Here is a 14,424-nt window from a genome sequence, read left to right on the forward strand (position 1 = left end):
TCCTGCTTTTTGGTGGCAAGTAAAGGCCAGTCCATACTAACACAAATGTTGTGTAAGAAAATTTGGTCCTATTTTCGCATGTGATTTGTCTGTTCAGATCAATAAATATAAAAACAGCAGACAGCCAAATTCACTAACAGTAGATGGTTCTTATAGAAAAAATGTAAATACCTTGGTTTCTTCATTACACAAAGTAGTCCTGCACAACTTTCCATTTCCAACACGACAAAAAAACTCCATTGCATCAGTGGCATGCAAATATTCGCATTGGTCTGAACAGCTGTTAATTCTAATTAAAATATTTATAGCACTGAATTTTCGCATCCAACCATTTGTCTTGGTGTGAAGAGGCCTTAACTGAGCATTTATGTACAATCTGTGTCAGGGATGCCTATACAAAACTAACTGTCCTTTATTTACAGGAAATCCGATTTTACATCAAGCAACTTCTAATCATATAAACTCTAAGTGATGATGCATTATACCTGTGTACGGTTAGTTATGCATTCAAACAATGCTTATATTGCATCAAAACATCAGAATTACATGCATTTTTGACTGTACTACAAGGCAAATGTTCGAATCTCAAATCTCATATCATTTCTTTTCTTCTATGGAACACAAAATATGTTTTTGGGTGAACTATCCCTATAAGTGACTTGCATAATTTTCGGTAATATTCACCCTGACTACAAGTTGGATAACTCGAGACTGCTTGAAGACACTATCTTCTCTGAGAGGCTTTGGAGAGACACCATTTGGCTGTTGTTGGAACACCAGTCAGAAAGAGTCTCCACTGATGTCTGGCTCACGGCACCTTGCCGCCGGCCAGATTTCTGCTTTTTGAGAGAAAGCAAACTGGACAGTTTAAAAGAGCTGGAGGATCGAAGGACGGAAAGCATTCTTTGATGATACCTGGACCTGACTGCTCTGGCAGAGCGGTACAAATCACCTAAGAAACAATAGCAGATGGGATTGAGGCTGGAGTTAGTGAGGCCCAGCCACTGCGTGAAAGGCCGAGTCTGCAGAACCCAGTGAGGTGGATGAACCTCGTGGTCAATCAGGATGTCTGCAACGTAAAGCGGAAGCCAGGAGATGGCGAATAAGAGAACCAGAGTGACCACCACTTTGACGATATTCTTGCGCATCTTGAGATGTGAAGCGTGCACGACCTGGCTGTGTGGATCGAAGTCTGCGAATTGTTGAGAAGCCCTCCAGAGCTTCCTGCCTGTCAGAAAGCTGATGATTAGGTTGAAGGTTACAGGGATGCAGTAGAGAGCAACAAAAAGGAGCACGTTGTAGACCTGCTTAAGTCTCGCTTGTGGCCAGAGCTCTCTGCAGATCGGCACGGCGATGTCGATTAAGTGGATCTCGTCCAGCTTGATCATAAAAAGCAAAGGTGCGCAAATGGCCGAGGAGAGGATCCAAACGCACACAATGGTGATATAGATCTTCTTCTGGGTGAAGTACGAGAGGGAATTGAGTGGGCTGTGAACGCTGTAGTATCTGTTGATGCTGATGACGGTAAGGCTGAGGACACTTGCAGATACGGAGACCGCCTGGATGAAGGGAACAGCCCGGCACAGGAGGTCTCCGTACACCCATGCGGTGTAAATGGTGTGGCCGAGCGTGATGGGCATGCAAATGCAAACCACCATCAGATCACACACCGCCAAGTTGATGAGTAAACTCCGGGTGGCACTGATGCTCTGCATCCTCTTAGTCTTCTGGCAGGTGAGCATTCGAATGGCCATGAGATTTCCAATGAAACCCACCACAAATGATAATGAATACATGACGGTGAGAGCGATAGTGGTGGGCTCCTTGATTGTCAGCAGCAGCAGTCTCTCCAGCTCTCCACTCTGGTGGAGGAAAACATCATTCGCAAAGTCCTCGGCACTGTGGAAAGAGGTGTTCAAGGACAGCAAGTTGTTTGAGAGCAGAAGCTCTTTTTTCAGCAAGCCAGCAGTGAAATTCATATTCCTTTTGTTTCCCGTAAAGGTTCAGGAGATATTTGTGACGTTTTAATATGTGGTGGTTGGAATCCAAAGGCTGCTTCAGACATCCCAGAGTCGATTACTAAAGCTCAAGGCATCTTCATCTTCAGCCAAAAGGAGTAAGGTAATGAAATCCATCTCTTAGCCAACTGCCCTCTACGGAAACATGACACACATTAGGAGGGAAATTAAATGACAAGATAACATCCAAGTAATTGCTCTGACTAAACTGTAATCCTTAAAATCCAGTGCCTGATTAATAATAAATGTCACTAATATATTTCTTTATTACATTTTCATTTTTCCCCACCATAATCTTGTCATTTTTCGTGCGAGATTAAATTGTGAATTATGCAAACCACAATAAGTCAGCTGCTTAAATAGAATAAATAGTGTGTGATATTGTGTGATGGTCCTTAAGGGCACCGTTTTGCAAAATTATTCTCATTTCATACTGTTTAAACTAGGTTTTTGAAACCAACAAACAAAACCACTAGAGAAAACAGGCATTTGTGTTATTGGACTTAGATCATTAAAATAAACTCTAAGCACTGGTTAGTAAAAAATATAACAAATAACTCCATCTCTTAATATTGCATGCTTACTTTTCTTCAAGTATGATTAAACCGTCCCTATGCAAACTCTCAGGAATGAAGGATCTGGAGACACAATAAATCTCCTATCTTGTCTAGCTGCTTATAACGAATAAATTGCGTGTATTGCGTGCAATTATAGAATGTAAAATATAGCCTAAACGGCATCAAAACGACACAAGATAGAAAGCAATTTGAGAAATATTACTACATACCGACGATATTTGGACTAGCAGCAGGTGCGCGCGCGTCAGGTGCAGTCAGAGAAGGACTGGGTTCATGTGCTTCTCCTTCATCTCCAGCTGATGCGAGGAAATGAGCGTCAGCGTCACACGACTCTGCTGGCGGAGCTGATGCGTGTCTCTGATGTGATGGGAACAGTTTTCTTCTTTTTCTCCTCTTCTCTCCGCACACACCGAGGTGTAGTGGCTGCAGAATTAAAGTGGTACTCACCACAAAAAAGTTGTACATATAACGAAACAAACAGCACTTTTGATAGTCTACTTCTATATATTTGCATGAGATGAAGGCAGATTACATTTTTGTTAAAGAAAAATTTGTTTTATTTTACATAGAACAGGTCGCCACATCAGCCATCATCACATGATCAGCTACGCCATTCATTTAAATAATAATAATTAATAATAAAATGGTCACCTTCTATAGAACAAAAAGTACATTAAAAGCTCAAAAAAATTCTAAAAACAAAAACATGCACACCAAACAGTCTGATCAATAGAGCTTGAGTCAATAGCGTAGTTCAGAATCAGAGTGATGGTATTGATCAACACGTGTGTGATCCACTGGTCCAAACCTAATGAGCATGAGTGGAAAAAAAAGTCCACACCTGCTTTAAAAGTAAACCCTGCTTTAAAGACTTAAACTGTGACACACTGCTCTTAAGACACAGAAAACTACAGCATCAAGCACAGAGTTGCAAAGTCACAGACACAGGAGACATTTTTTTCCAATTTTTTTTTACTTAAGGCTCGAATTGAGGGGGTTGCGGGGTGATGGCATCCCCCAGGTTGAAAAGAAGACAAAAATCTTCTCCAAACCCCTAACCATCCCCTTTAGAATAATATGTGTGTTATGTAAAATATACCATGCAAATTAAATGTTACAATTCTCTAAATTACATGATTCACAAACTAAAGATCGGCGATTGGCCAATCAGAACCATAGACAGTAAAAGAAATGGACACAGCGACCCCATTGGAACTCAATTGAGACAAGTGAAGCCCATTTTTAGCGTTTTTTAGCACTTCCGTTTCTGACGCGCAGAGTCAAACTAAGCTTGATGACGTCAGCAACCTGTCTGACAGATGTAAATCTTCTAGTAGCTGTGCGTGAAAACTGCCATCGTTAATCTTGCAGAGACGGCGAGCTTGAGCGGGGAGTTCTTTGGCGTGAGTGAGCAGGAGTAAGAATTCTGATTAATTATTTTATATAGTATTTTAAAATGTAACGCCAGTACGCCATATTAAGTTAATTACCTGCGAGCTTCTCCTCCTGTCTGTACGGTAATGCGACAGAGAGTCGAGTGGTTATGATGCAATCGTTAGCCTATTTTTACAAAAACTGTTTCTACGGGACCATAATGTAACATAGAAGGTAATGGAGCCCTTTATACATTGTCGTGCATCTTTAGAAATAAATAATGGACAAATGGAGTCTTTAAACGCCTCAGATTTAAAGTTATTCGCTGTCAAAGTGACGCCAAAATGAATGGGAGTCAATGGGATGCTAACGCAAGTGAAGTTCTGCTACAAGATGGCAGCACGCGGCCGACTTCAACTTCCGGTCGACTTCCTTGCCGCCTGATCAGAACTCGTTACTGTAACAAACTGCTCCCAAGCGGAAGCAAGTTTTCGTGATCTTTCGTGCAAAATGGTTGAAGCGCAACTTTTGAAGTCCTTTAAAAAGAAGACAACGGATGAGGTATTATTTTTTTCTTGATTACAATTTAAAGACATTCCCCGACATTATGTTATTGTGCTGTATGTGTGACGGATTAAGAGACAATAGTATAATAGCAAAAAACAAACAATAACAGAGCATTCACTGCACGTAGAAGCCTGTTACAATACAGTTAGAATGCCCTTATAATTCAAGCAATGAAAGAAAAGAGTTTTTACGTTTTTATATTCCTTGCTCAAGCAATGTACTTTTTCTGATTATCTTGTAATATTTCTGCGCGAGCACAAATGTGCTATTCATTTTATACAACAGTGCATAGCAACACGCTGTTTTCCTTGAAATGAATCCGATTTTGAACGAATCGAGTGAGCCAGTGATTCAACAGTCCAGTCAGATGGACTCACTTGTTTAGTTTCTAATTGAATCAGCCGTTTTGAACGAATCGTCTGATTTGAATGATTCAATAAATCATTTATTAAAACATGGACTTGCTGTAACTTACTGGCAGTGTTATTGTCATCATTATTTATCCAAGACATTCCTAAACCAGACAAGGTGCCAGCACAAAAACATATTTAGCAAAATATTGACCAAAATTCATCCATTTCAGGCACCAGAAGGAGAAAAGCTTATAAATAATAGTTAATTTAATAAGGCAAATTTTTCATTAAATAAAAACCTTTTTGGAACAAACATTGTAATCATTATGTGTAATTAGCTATAGGATCCCATCCCCGGCCCAGCTGAGAAAGAAACTGACCCCAGAAAATATGCGTTGTAGTCCAAACGAGTCGTTCGTTGTCGTTTTTGAAAAGTGATTTCTATTAAATAAATTAATAAATTGAAGTGGACTTTGAGCTGTGTAACTTTGCTGATATTTTTTTATGATCAAAAAGCAACATTACAGACTAACTAAAGTTGAAAAACTGAAAACGCATCATAGTACCCCTTTAATATTTCTCAGGGTAAGTTTAGTAGGTTATAGGCAAAACTTTAAGTCTGAAGCTGCATAAATGATATTGAAAATTTACTTTGCACAGACATTATTTTGTCACATTATGGGGGTAAGTTGTCACAATGGGAACCTGCAATTAAACAGCATGTAATGTACTATGTTAAAGCACTTTGAGCTATATCTAGCTTGTCGCTGTTAGGCTACAAATCAAACTCTCAACAGTCTTTAACGTCATGCAGTCTATGCCAAAAAAAACAAGAAAAAAAAACAATGAGAACACAGTGCATTATCACTGATTAAAGAAAGATTTTTACCACTTATCACAGTTTACTACTGTTCAAAAGTTTGGGGTCGGTAAGATTATTTTACCTTTCTTTTAAATAGCAAGGATCCAAGTGAAAGTGAACACATTTATAATTTTTACCTTTCTTTTAAATAACAAGGATGCAAGTGAAAGTGAACACATTTATAATGTTGCAACAGTTCTATTTTAACTTTATATTCATCAGATAATCATGAAAAAACATCAATATCAATATTTTTGTATATGTAAAATATGTATTTCTATATATGTATTTGCATATATGTATTTTTGTCTTTTTATTTTATTATTTTATGTTCTGTTAAAGAGGGAAGATATGCATGGTTAAAGGTTAGCCAGTCATATTTTATTTATTTGTATATATATATATTTTTTATTTTCTTAGGATGTTTTATATCATAAGCTGACCCAGATGTATTTGCGGAATCTATTTTAGTCATTGATTTTGTGGAAAAACAAATTCTGAGTCACCCAGATGAGTCCTTCAGACATCTTTTCAAACATCCCATTTATTCACAGATTCATATGAATATGGATTTAAGGTAAAGCAGGTCATTAAAAATAATCACACCTTTACAGAGGATAATTATGAGTGTTGAAAGGTGTGTAAACAGAAATGCAAAAAACGATAACCCACCATAAACAAACACAAGGTTCACTCCAAATGAATGATCTGTTTGGCCTTCCTGCCCAGCACTTAGTAAAAATGTTTTTTGGCGATCTCTAAAGAGGAGATATTGACATCATTCACCACTTGAACTTTCGTGACGGTCTTCAGGTCTTCCACACGGTGTTTGTACTGCATCACCTTGGTTTCGTCAATGTAAACATGGAAGTTATCATTGTCTGAGTTAATTTCAATCTGTTGAGAGACAAGGAGTCAATGCTGACTAAATCATCTTCACTCATAATCAAACATAATTCCTGCTGCTCATGATGCTTTGTCAATAAAAATGTGCTCATGATGCTTTATCACCTGGAAAGGCTCTTCTTTCCCAAGGGGGAAGCTGCTGCACCTCTCCTCCTGCCCCCAGTGGTTGGCCATGTATGAGTTGCAGATTATATCTGACTCAGTGAAGCGTGGGTTGAAATGAAAGGCTATTTTGTCATCGCGGTCACATAGGAAATTGATCTCAAACCTTGAAGAAAACACATATGCAATAATGAACAAATCATTTTGGCCAGAACAGAACCTGAGACTAGCCTACTGCTTGAAGGGCTATCATTGAGCTAAGATGAGGTACTTGCATTTGAGTATTTCTCCATCACTCTCCTACAAGTGAACGCTGAACGAGAAATGATGGGGGAAAAAAAATCACGTTTCCCAGATTATATTTAAGTTTGTATCTGTCTCTATTATAGGAATAATAACACAACAGCATCAAAGTGGATCCCAGGATGAATGTTATGAATGGAAAAGCATATAACTGAACTGCCGCATACAATGTTTGTCTCCTATGATTGTCACATTATTATTATATACTACTCTTCAATTATAGCCATGTTGTTTTCATTGCAATTATTCTTTATCGAAAACCTCATAAATGAGCAATTCATCAGTATGAGTTATTTATACTTCATTATTCTTGATGTTTCTGTTTCAAAAAAATAAAAAATAAGATTGATACTGATATTATCACAGAAAATAACTGAATGAGGTGGGTGTGAAAAAAAATAGATGACAAAAAACACTGAAGCTGGTGTATTAAAAGACATGAGCAAACAAGCAGATGACCTTATTAGATTTCTAATAAGTGATGAAAGCGACTTTCATTTATAACATTCCATTTACACAACACAAGTATTTTTTTTTAGCAATAAACTTTAGACCCAGCTAACAATATGATCTTAAATATGTTTTCCAAATGTTCCAATTAAGTTCTGAAAACATTATTTCTGGATAATAAAGATAATTAAATTAAGGTCTAATTAAGATTTTCAGAAAAGACAAGTGTGATAAGACAAGTTGGAAATAAACTTTGGAGGACAGTGGGTTTCCAGGAGTAGAGTTGAAGATCTAGGCTTCAAACCACCTAAAACTACTTGGCAGTAATGTCTAGACAAACATTTAACTATTTAAAATTTTTCCATAAATGATGTATAAATGCTTTTGTGCTAACTTGTTCAGAATGTTATTCAAAACCAGATAGCTTTGAACAAACGTTCTATTAACATTACTGGAAAAGTGTTTGTCAGAATGTTAACTAAAGTTCACCGTTCCCTTTTAGCTGAAGGATTGAGTACTTACTTGCTGGCTTCTGCTGGGGTCTCTCCTTTCAGGATGATACTCCATCCTGGACATAGACCATCAGGACAGGATGCCTCAAACTGAATCACAATGAAAAAACAAGCTTCATCACATTCACTGAATAGTACAGAATACATTTAGGGGTTTTCAAAAGCCTGATGTCTATGACAATACCAATAACTAGAGGCTAATATAATCCTAGCATATACTGTATATAGACACAAATAGAATTCACTTACAGCAAATTCAATTTTATCAGCATTATTTTTACATGCAATATTTGCTCAAAGCTGAGCATAAATATATATATAATACACACACACACACACACACACACAGTATAAAATATAACATTCATCAAATATATAAATACGACATTTTGATAATATTATAAGTATTTGAGGTTTATTCATTGACTTGGCTGTTGGTAGATTGTGGAGCTGATACAAGTGGAAGCTGATGCTGATAATATCCATTCAGCAGATATATAAGCCTAACAATGATCTATCACTATAATGTAGAGTATTTACGGTTCAGGCGACCCAGGGTGCTTAAGAGCTATAACTGTCCAATTACCAAAGGCTTCCATTCAGGAATCTCATCTCCGACTTCATCATGAATTAATAGACCTTTGTTTCACTGCATGCCTATCACCATTCAAGAATGAAATGAAGACGTTAAAGCAAAATTCTATAGCCTGAAGCTAACTTTGACATTAATTATCAAGCAGGCAGTACTTTTTCATACAGATAGCTTGCAAGGATTGTGAGTGACAGACCCCATCCGTCACTGCTGAATCAAATTCCATCCGTTTTTTTTTTTTTTTTGCAGTGCTGGGCATAAAAAGTAATTGCCAAATGTAGTCAGCAAAATCCCAGTTTGCAAAATGCAAAATATATAAAGACAGCATAAATAAAAATAAGTAAAAAGTAATTTAAAAAAAGCTGCTTTAAAGACTATCTGAAATCTATAACCCTCCTTCATTAAAACAATTTGCTCTTAGCATTTGCTAATCTTAATATTATCCTAATGAAAGCAGTTTAGATAACACACAAACGTATGAAGTTAGGCTAGCTGGCAGAAATCAGGCAGGCAGAGAATTAAACTCAGTGATTACTGGAAGAACATTAGAGGATGACGTTCCTTTGAGCAGAAGTGAGACGTCGCCTGCATTCGCATTATCTGTTCAGCTCCATTGGCCAGCACCTGTTTTATCTGAGACTTTCATGTGTGTCTACGCTGTGCTGCATGCTCTGTTATCTGGATTATGAGCCACTTTCATAGAGCTTGGTGCCACAGGGTGAGGACTGTTTGGGTATCCGAGGGGAATTGCTAAACTAGTCACGCTTCCTGTGCTCATCAACGCTGAACGCCAGATTCCAGTAACTGCTTGCAGAGATATGCATGAGATTTCATGCAGCATATATATGAACATAAATTGGAAGCAGCAACCAGTATCTGTGAACTATAAAAGTGCAGATCTGGAGCTGTACCAAAAAAAATCATTGGTTGTTTAAAAGCCTCTCAATGACATCGGAAAGGAAAGCAAGCTGATTTGTGGTGTTTTACAGGTAGAGATGAAGTGTTCTTTAGATCGAAACTGAGCCTTTTAATGTCCTCATTACTTTAAGTGCAGTCGCATGGAAAATAATTAAAGCGTCATTAGTTTAGCTTGCAGAAAGATAGATAGATAGAGAGAGAGAGAGAGAGAGAGAGAGAGAGAGAGAGAGAGAGAGAGAGATGCAGAAGAGTTAAGAGTCACGCTACCATCTTATAGGAGATGTTGTGCATTTTAAATCCAATATTTATCATCTAAACCTGCCTCTGGTTTAAATGATTAAAATTAAACACTATGCCAGACTAAAAACTGCTTTAATTACATCAGCAACTTTCCATTTAAGTGCTCAAGCACATTTGACCATCACAGAATCTTGAAATACTTCGCTATTACTTAACATAATAAGCAAACTTGACCTGATTCTGTTTGCAGGTTAGCAGACAGTGTTTCCCTTACCCGTAATGTCATCTTGTTGGCAGGGCCGTCTATTGATCAGCTTCCAGCTGGATGTGTTTTGGAAGTGAGGGGTCATTTAAAGAGAGGGCGAAACCACGTGAGGGTGAGCTTAGCAGGATCAAGGTTGCAAAATGGGCTTTTGTGTGTGGCAGGTTCATGCATAGAAAAAAGTGCAGAAATACAATGCAATTCAATAGCTTTGCCTTAGGCCACATGGGAGGCTTGTGACAGACAGCCAAAAATAACATTAGGTCGGAATCACCAGCGAAGCATTTCAGGTACTTCACCAGTTGCATAAGCACGATTGCAGTATAAATCGTATATGGAAATAATGATGTGGTTAATGATCCATCGTTCATTATGGAACACAAAACATCACTATTGAAATGAATCACAGGATTAGTTTTTTCCACCAATGGAGTATATACATTATCTGGGGGAAGGTAATGTGATTTTGATGACTGTATTTCAGCTGCCCGGGACTCCTGTAGGAGCTGGCGGAAAGGAATTGTTGGCATCAGCAATAAGCGAGTGGTGCCATGTGACTTTTTTTTTAACGTGTTTTTCTGTAGCAGTGAATGATTGGCCGCTGATCCTGGGGATTAAACAACTATCCATGTGGGTGTCTGTCTGGGATTTATAACCTATCAAATCTGCCAGCCCTCAGGAATTTCCTGTCTGCTTTTAGTCACAATGGCTGGCTAAAGCTCATCAGGGCCGAATGTACATCCCTGCTTACAGCTGCAAAATACTCTGAATTTCTATACCGCCTAGGCCTTAACAATACTTGAAGTTCATGAATAAAAAATCATGGTCTAGTGCACATTATTGCTCAAATCAGACAGCTCTTCTAAGCAGACTCTTATTACTATGGCCTTTGGAGACTGAATGTCCAAAATGACCCACTCTACTCTCTGCCAGTGATCGTATATGGTTTGTATAGTTCAGTGTGTGTGTGTGTGTGTGTGTGTGTGTGTGCATGTGTGTTTACAGTTGACCAGGAGGTTATGGCTGGGAGCCCCACCCTAAACACCCTTGTCCATTCCTGAGATAGGGGAATGACACAACAGCATTCTGATCACATAGTGCTGTTATCTTCATGCATGCCAGGGGCTCCGTCCTGCTAGATTACATCTCATATGACGCTGTGAGGTGCCTCTTGGGTACCACAAGCCCAGACACACAGTGACAACAATTTGCTCGAAAGTGGGTGGGGGTCTAAACAGAATGCTAATAGGAACTATCAACCACTACAAACAAACAAATCATTGTGACACTTTGTGTCGCTACTAATGTCGGTGCTGTAGTGATATCAAACACTCTCTGGTGAAGTCTGCTTGAGGCTTGTAGGAATCTCGAAATTAAGTATGTGAATCTTGTGAGAAAAGCCATTCACATTTACATAGAATGATAGAATGCTAGATAGATAGACAGACAGACAGATAGAATAGTGTTGTTCTAAAACACAGTTGAAGGTGTTACATAACGTGCATATCTGAATCCACACATGCATGAATGCACTGGGTCAAAGAGTGTGAAATGAATTGTCCAATGGAGCAATATGGTGGAGGTTTGGGGCAAGGTTGTACTGATTGATGTAGCGGGAACAAAATATCCACCACATGTCTTTTTTTAGAACAGCATTATTTATAATGCATATGGTTTAATTTGGTAAATGCAGCACATGTTACATGACCTCTGTATGTCCTCATTAAAGTCCAAGTCCAGTGTTTGTGTTGGCTGTCCTTGCTCATACTGTAAACTTTCTCATCACAGAAAATCACTCATGGACACATCAGCATGAGCTGAAATTTCATTCTCCATTTATTACATACATTTTTTTTATATTGAGAATCTAAGCCACAGGGGGGAAATCTGTGGAAGATAGGAATGTTTGAGTCACCAACATAACACTTATGCTGTATTTCTCCCCTGGCAACCTTCAAATGTTCTGATGTTGTTTGTCATTATCATTACACAGTCTGATCACAATTTTACAGATTTCATCAGTGCAGAGCTGCAAAGAGTGAAGCCGTTTCTGAACTTCATGTCTTGCATCTTTATTACTTGTTCTAATCTTATGAAAACTGATGACAAACTCTATAACATGCTAATAAATGCAGTGAATTTTTACATGGTAAGACTGGAGTACACACCTCATTCATGCAAGGTTTTTTTTTTTTTTTTTTTTTGCAGCAGCAGCCCTGCATGAATATACTGTCAATCTTAACTAAACATTAGGGTTGCGTAGGTATACAGTTGGCCAGGAGAGGGCGACAAATATCTACTTATGTACTCAGTCATACCTATTCTGTGAAAAAAAAACTTAATTGATGCTAATGACACACACGCACAGATGCACACAAACACACAAAATCAATAGAATTTCAACCTGGCTTTTTTTTTTTCACCATCCTCCAATGACCTTTAAAAGATGCACTTTATCTCCATAACCTAATGTTACTGTTTAGCTAGGCAGCCGAATAGATTCTAATTTTTCCACTAATAGGCTCTAATCCACACAAAAATGGAGTTTAACATCACCAAACATCAGGGCCTGAAAAACAAAACTCCTGTCAATAGCACCATCAATCTACCAATACTCCCGTTGTACAAAAAGCAGTCTTTGCTAAAGCCATATTTTGTTCCATAAATAAAAGTTTGATCTTAGTGGGGCCCAACTGAATTCATCTTCCTCTTATAAACAATCAGGCTATACTTTATGGCTGTATATGTCACAGATCAGTTTTACCCCTTCACAAAACACCCCATAAAATGCTTCTTTGAGAAACACAACCAGACATATGAGCTATACAGGACACGAAACAAGTCAAGCATGTTCCCAGATGATTCTCAAGGCCTGATTTCATCAAACCCCAGTCTGTTGTTTACATCTTAGTCTTGTCTCAGGGTTTAAAGTTCTCATTCCCAAGAGAGTCTAGACAAAAAAAGCCAAACATGCATCAACCATGTCTCCATTTTTATTCTCCACTGCATCCTTATGCTGTGTCTTTGATTTCTCCATCCTGTGTGCATAATAATGAGAAGAGGCTGAAGTTTCAGCCTTGTATGCAAGCCCCCACCACCGATGTCAGCATCTCTATTTACATAATGATGCAGTGGGATTCAGCTCTTTTAGAGGCTTGTGAAAATGTGCCATATGGTGCAGATGGGACCAGACCACAGCACGACAGGGAGGGCAACTTTTTCCCACCCTGTGCTTGACAGAGGTCACACAACAAGGCTGCTCTTGTGTGCTCCTCTTTGTTACAGTCAAAGCATCATGAATCATCCCACCTGTGATGGAATGAGCCGTATAAATGATAAAATCCTCTGTCATGTGTAGAAACACAGATACGGAAATAGTGCCCAGCTCTGACTCATCTTGCATGTCTTAAATTTTGCAACCTGAACTTTAGCCACCTTCTTTCATGACCCAAATTTACAGAAGAACTCAAGTTCAAGTTCAGTTTATTTCTAAAGCACGTTTATGCACGGACATGTCCAAATTCCATCCATTCAGAATTCTAGCTGCTGCATTTTGGACTGTTTGTAGACTAGGGATTTGGGACTTTGATATGCCGCAATAGAGGGAGTTGTAATAATCCAGCCGAGATGTAATAAAGGCATGGATAGCAACCTCTAGAGAACTATCATAAAAAAAATAAAAAGATTTTAGAGGGATTTTGGAGAGAGAGAATGAAGACAGAAAAAAAATAGAAACTACAACAGTGCTCAACTGTTTATCATATTTCAGGCAGTTATCAAACTCCATACTTGGGGAGCAATACATTAATTGAGAGACAGTTGATTGCTTGCCCTGCGGAGTCTGAGGGGCCAAAGACAATAACTTCTGTTTTATCTGTGTTCAACAAGAGAACATTTTTGGAAAGACATGACATCATTAAGACATGCTGACAGAGTATCAACAACACTTATTTTTATTTTATTTTTTTGTCACAAGCAAGTAAATTTGCATATCATCCACATAACAGTGGAGGTAAACAACATATTTCCTAAAAATATAGCCCGGTGAAAAAGGTAGAGAGAGAAAAGAGCAGGTGCTAAAATAGAACCCTGAGGAACCCCGCAGATTAAACTGCCTAAAGACGAGATAAAGCTTTACATTTTAACAGAAAATCTATTGGTTAAAAAAGAAAGATTTAAACCAGTTTAAGACTGCCCCAGACTCACAATGTAAATGATTTGCCTCAAAAAGTGAGAGTGTATTATATCATAGGGGCATGAAAAAGGTTTAAGTTTTGTGATAACTTATTTTACTGATTGTAAGGATCCAAGATTGAAGGTTATACAAGAGGTGGATGGATTCATAGATGACAACACTAAATAATCTGTGACCTGTATCTGGGCCCTC

The 14,424-nt window shown here is 38.3% G+C and overlaps 2 protein-coding genes across 2 annotated transcripts; both read right to left on the reverse strand.

The window, feature by feature from the left end:
• Positions 1-236: 236 nt before the first annotated feature.
• On the reverse strand, positions 237-2,921 carry LOC132148627 (QRFP-like peptide receptor). The gene is made up of 2 exons (XM_059557324.1): positions 2,802-2,921; positions 237-2,151 (listed from the first exon to the last, which is right to left on the reverse strand). The coding sequence occupies exon 2, from the start codon at positions 1,977-1,979 to the stop codon at positions 690-692; it is 1,290 nt and encodes a 429-aa protein (XP_059413307.1). The 5' UTR covers positions 1,980-2,151; positions 2,802-2,921; the 3' UTR covers positions 237-689.
• Positions 2,922-6,263: 3,342 nt separating this feature from the next.
• LOC132148628 (grifin-like) lies at positions 6,264-10,129 on the reverse strand. The gene is made up of 4 exons (XM_059557325.1): positions 10,050-10,129; positions 8,036-8,115; positions 6,764-6,926; positions 6,264-6,649 (listed from the first exon to the last, which is right to left on the reverse strand). The coding sequence occupies exons 1-4, from the start codon at positions 10,059-10,061 to the stop codon at positions 6,485-6,487; spliced, it is 420 nt and encodes a 139-aa protein (XP_059413308.1). The 5' UTR covers positions 10,062-10,129; the 3' UTR covers positions 6,264-6,484.
• Positions 10,130-14,424: the final 4,295 nt, after the last annotated feature.

This window comes from Carassius carassius, chromosome 9 (genome assembly GCF_963082965.1).
Source record: "Carassius carassius chromosome 9, fCarCar2.1, whole genome shotgun sequence".
In the NCBI taxonomy this organism is placed as follows: domain Eukaryota; kingdom Metazoa; phylum Chordata; class Actinopteri; order Cypriniformes; family Cyprinidae; genus Carassius; species Carassius carassius.

Bases quoted from the DNA above. Each gene is read 5' to 3' on its own strand.
- LOC132148627 (XM_059557324.1), bottom strand. From the start codon at position 1,979: ATGAATTTCACTGCTGGCTTGCTGAAAAAAGAGCTTCTGCTCTCAAAC.
- LOC132148628 (XM_059557325.1), bottom strand. The intron at 6,927-8,035 runs GTAAGTACTCAA...GTTTTCTTCAAG, and splicing joins ACCCCAGCAGAAGCCAGCAA to GTTTGAGATCAATTTCCTAT. The intron at 6,650-6,763 runs GTGATAAAGCAT...GTCTCTCAACAG, and splicing joins GGAAAGAAGAGCCTTTCCAG to ATTGAAATTAACTCAGACAA.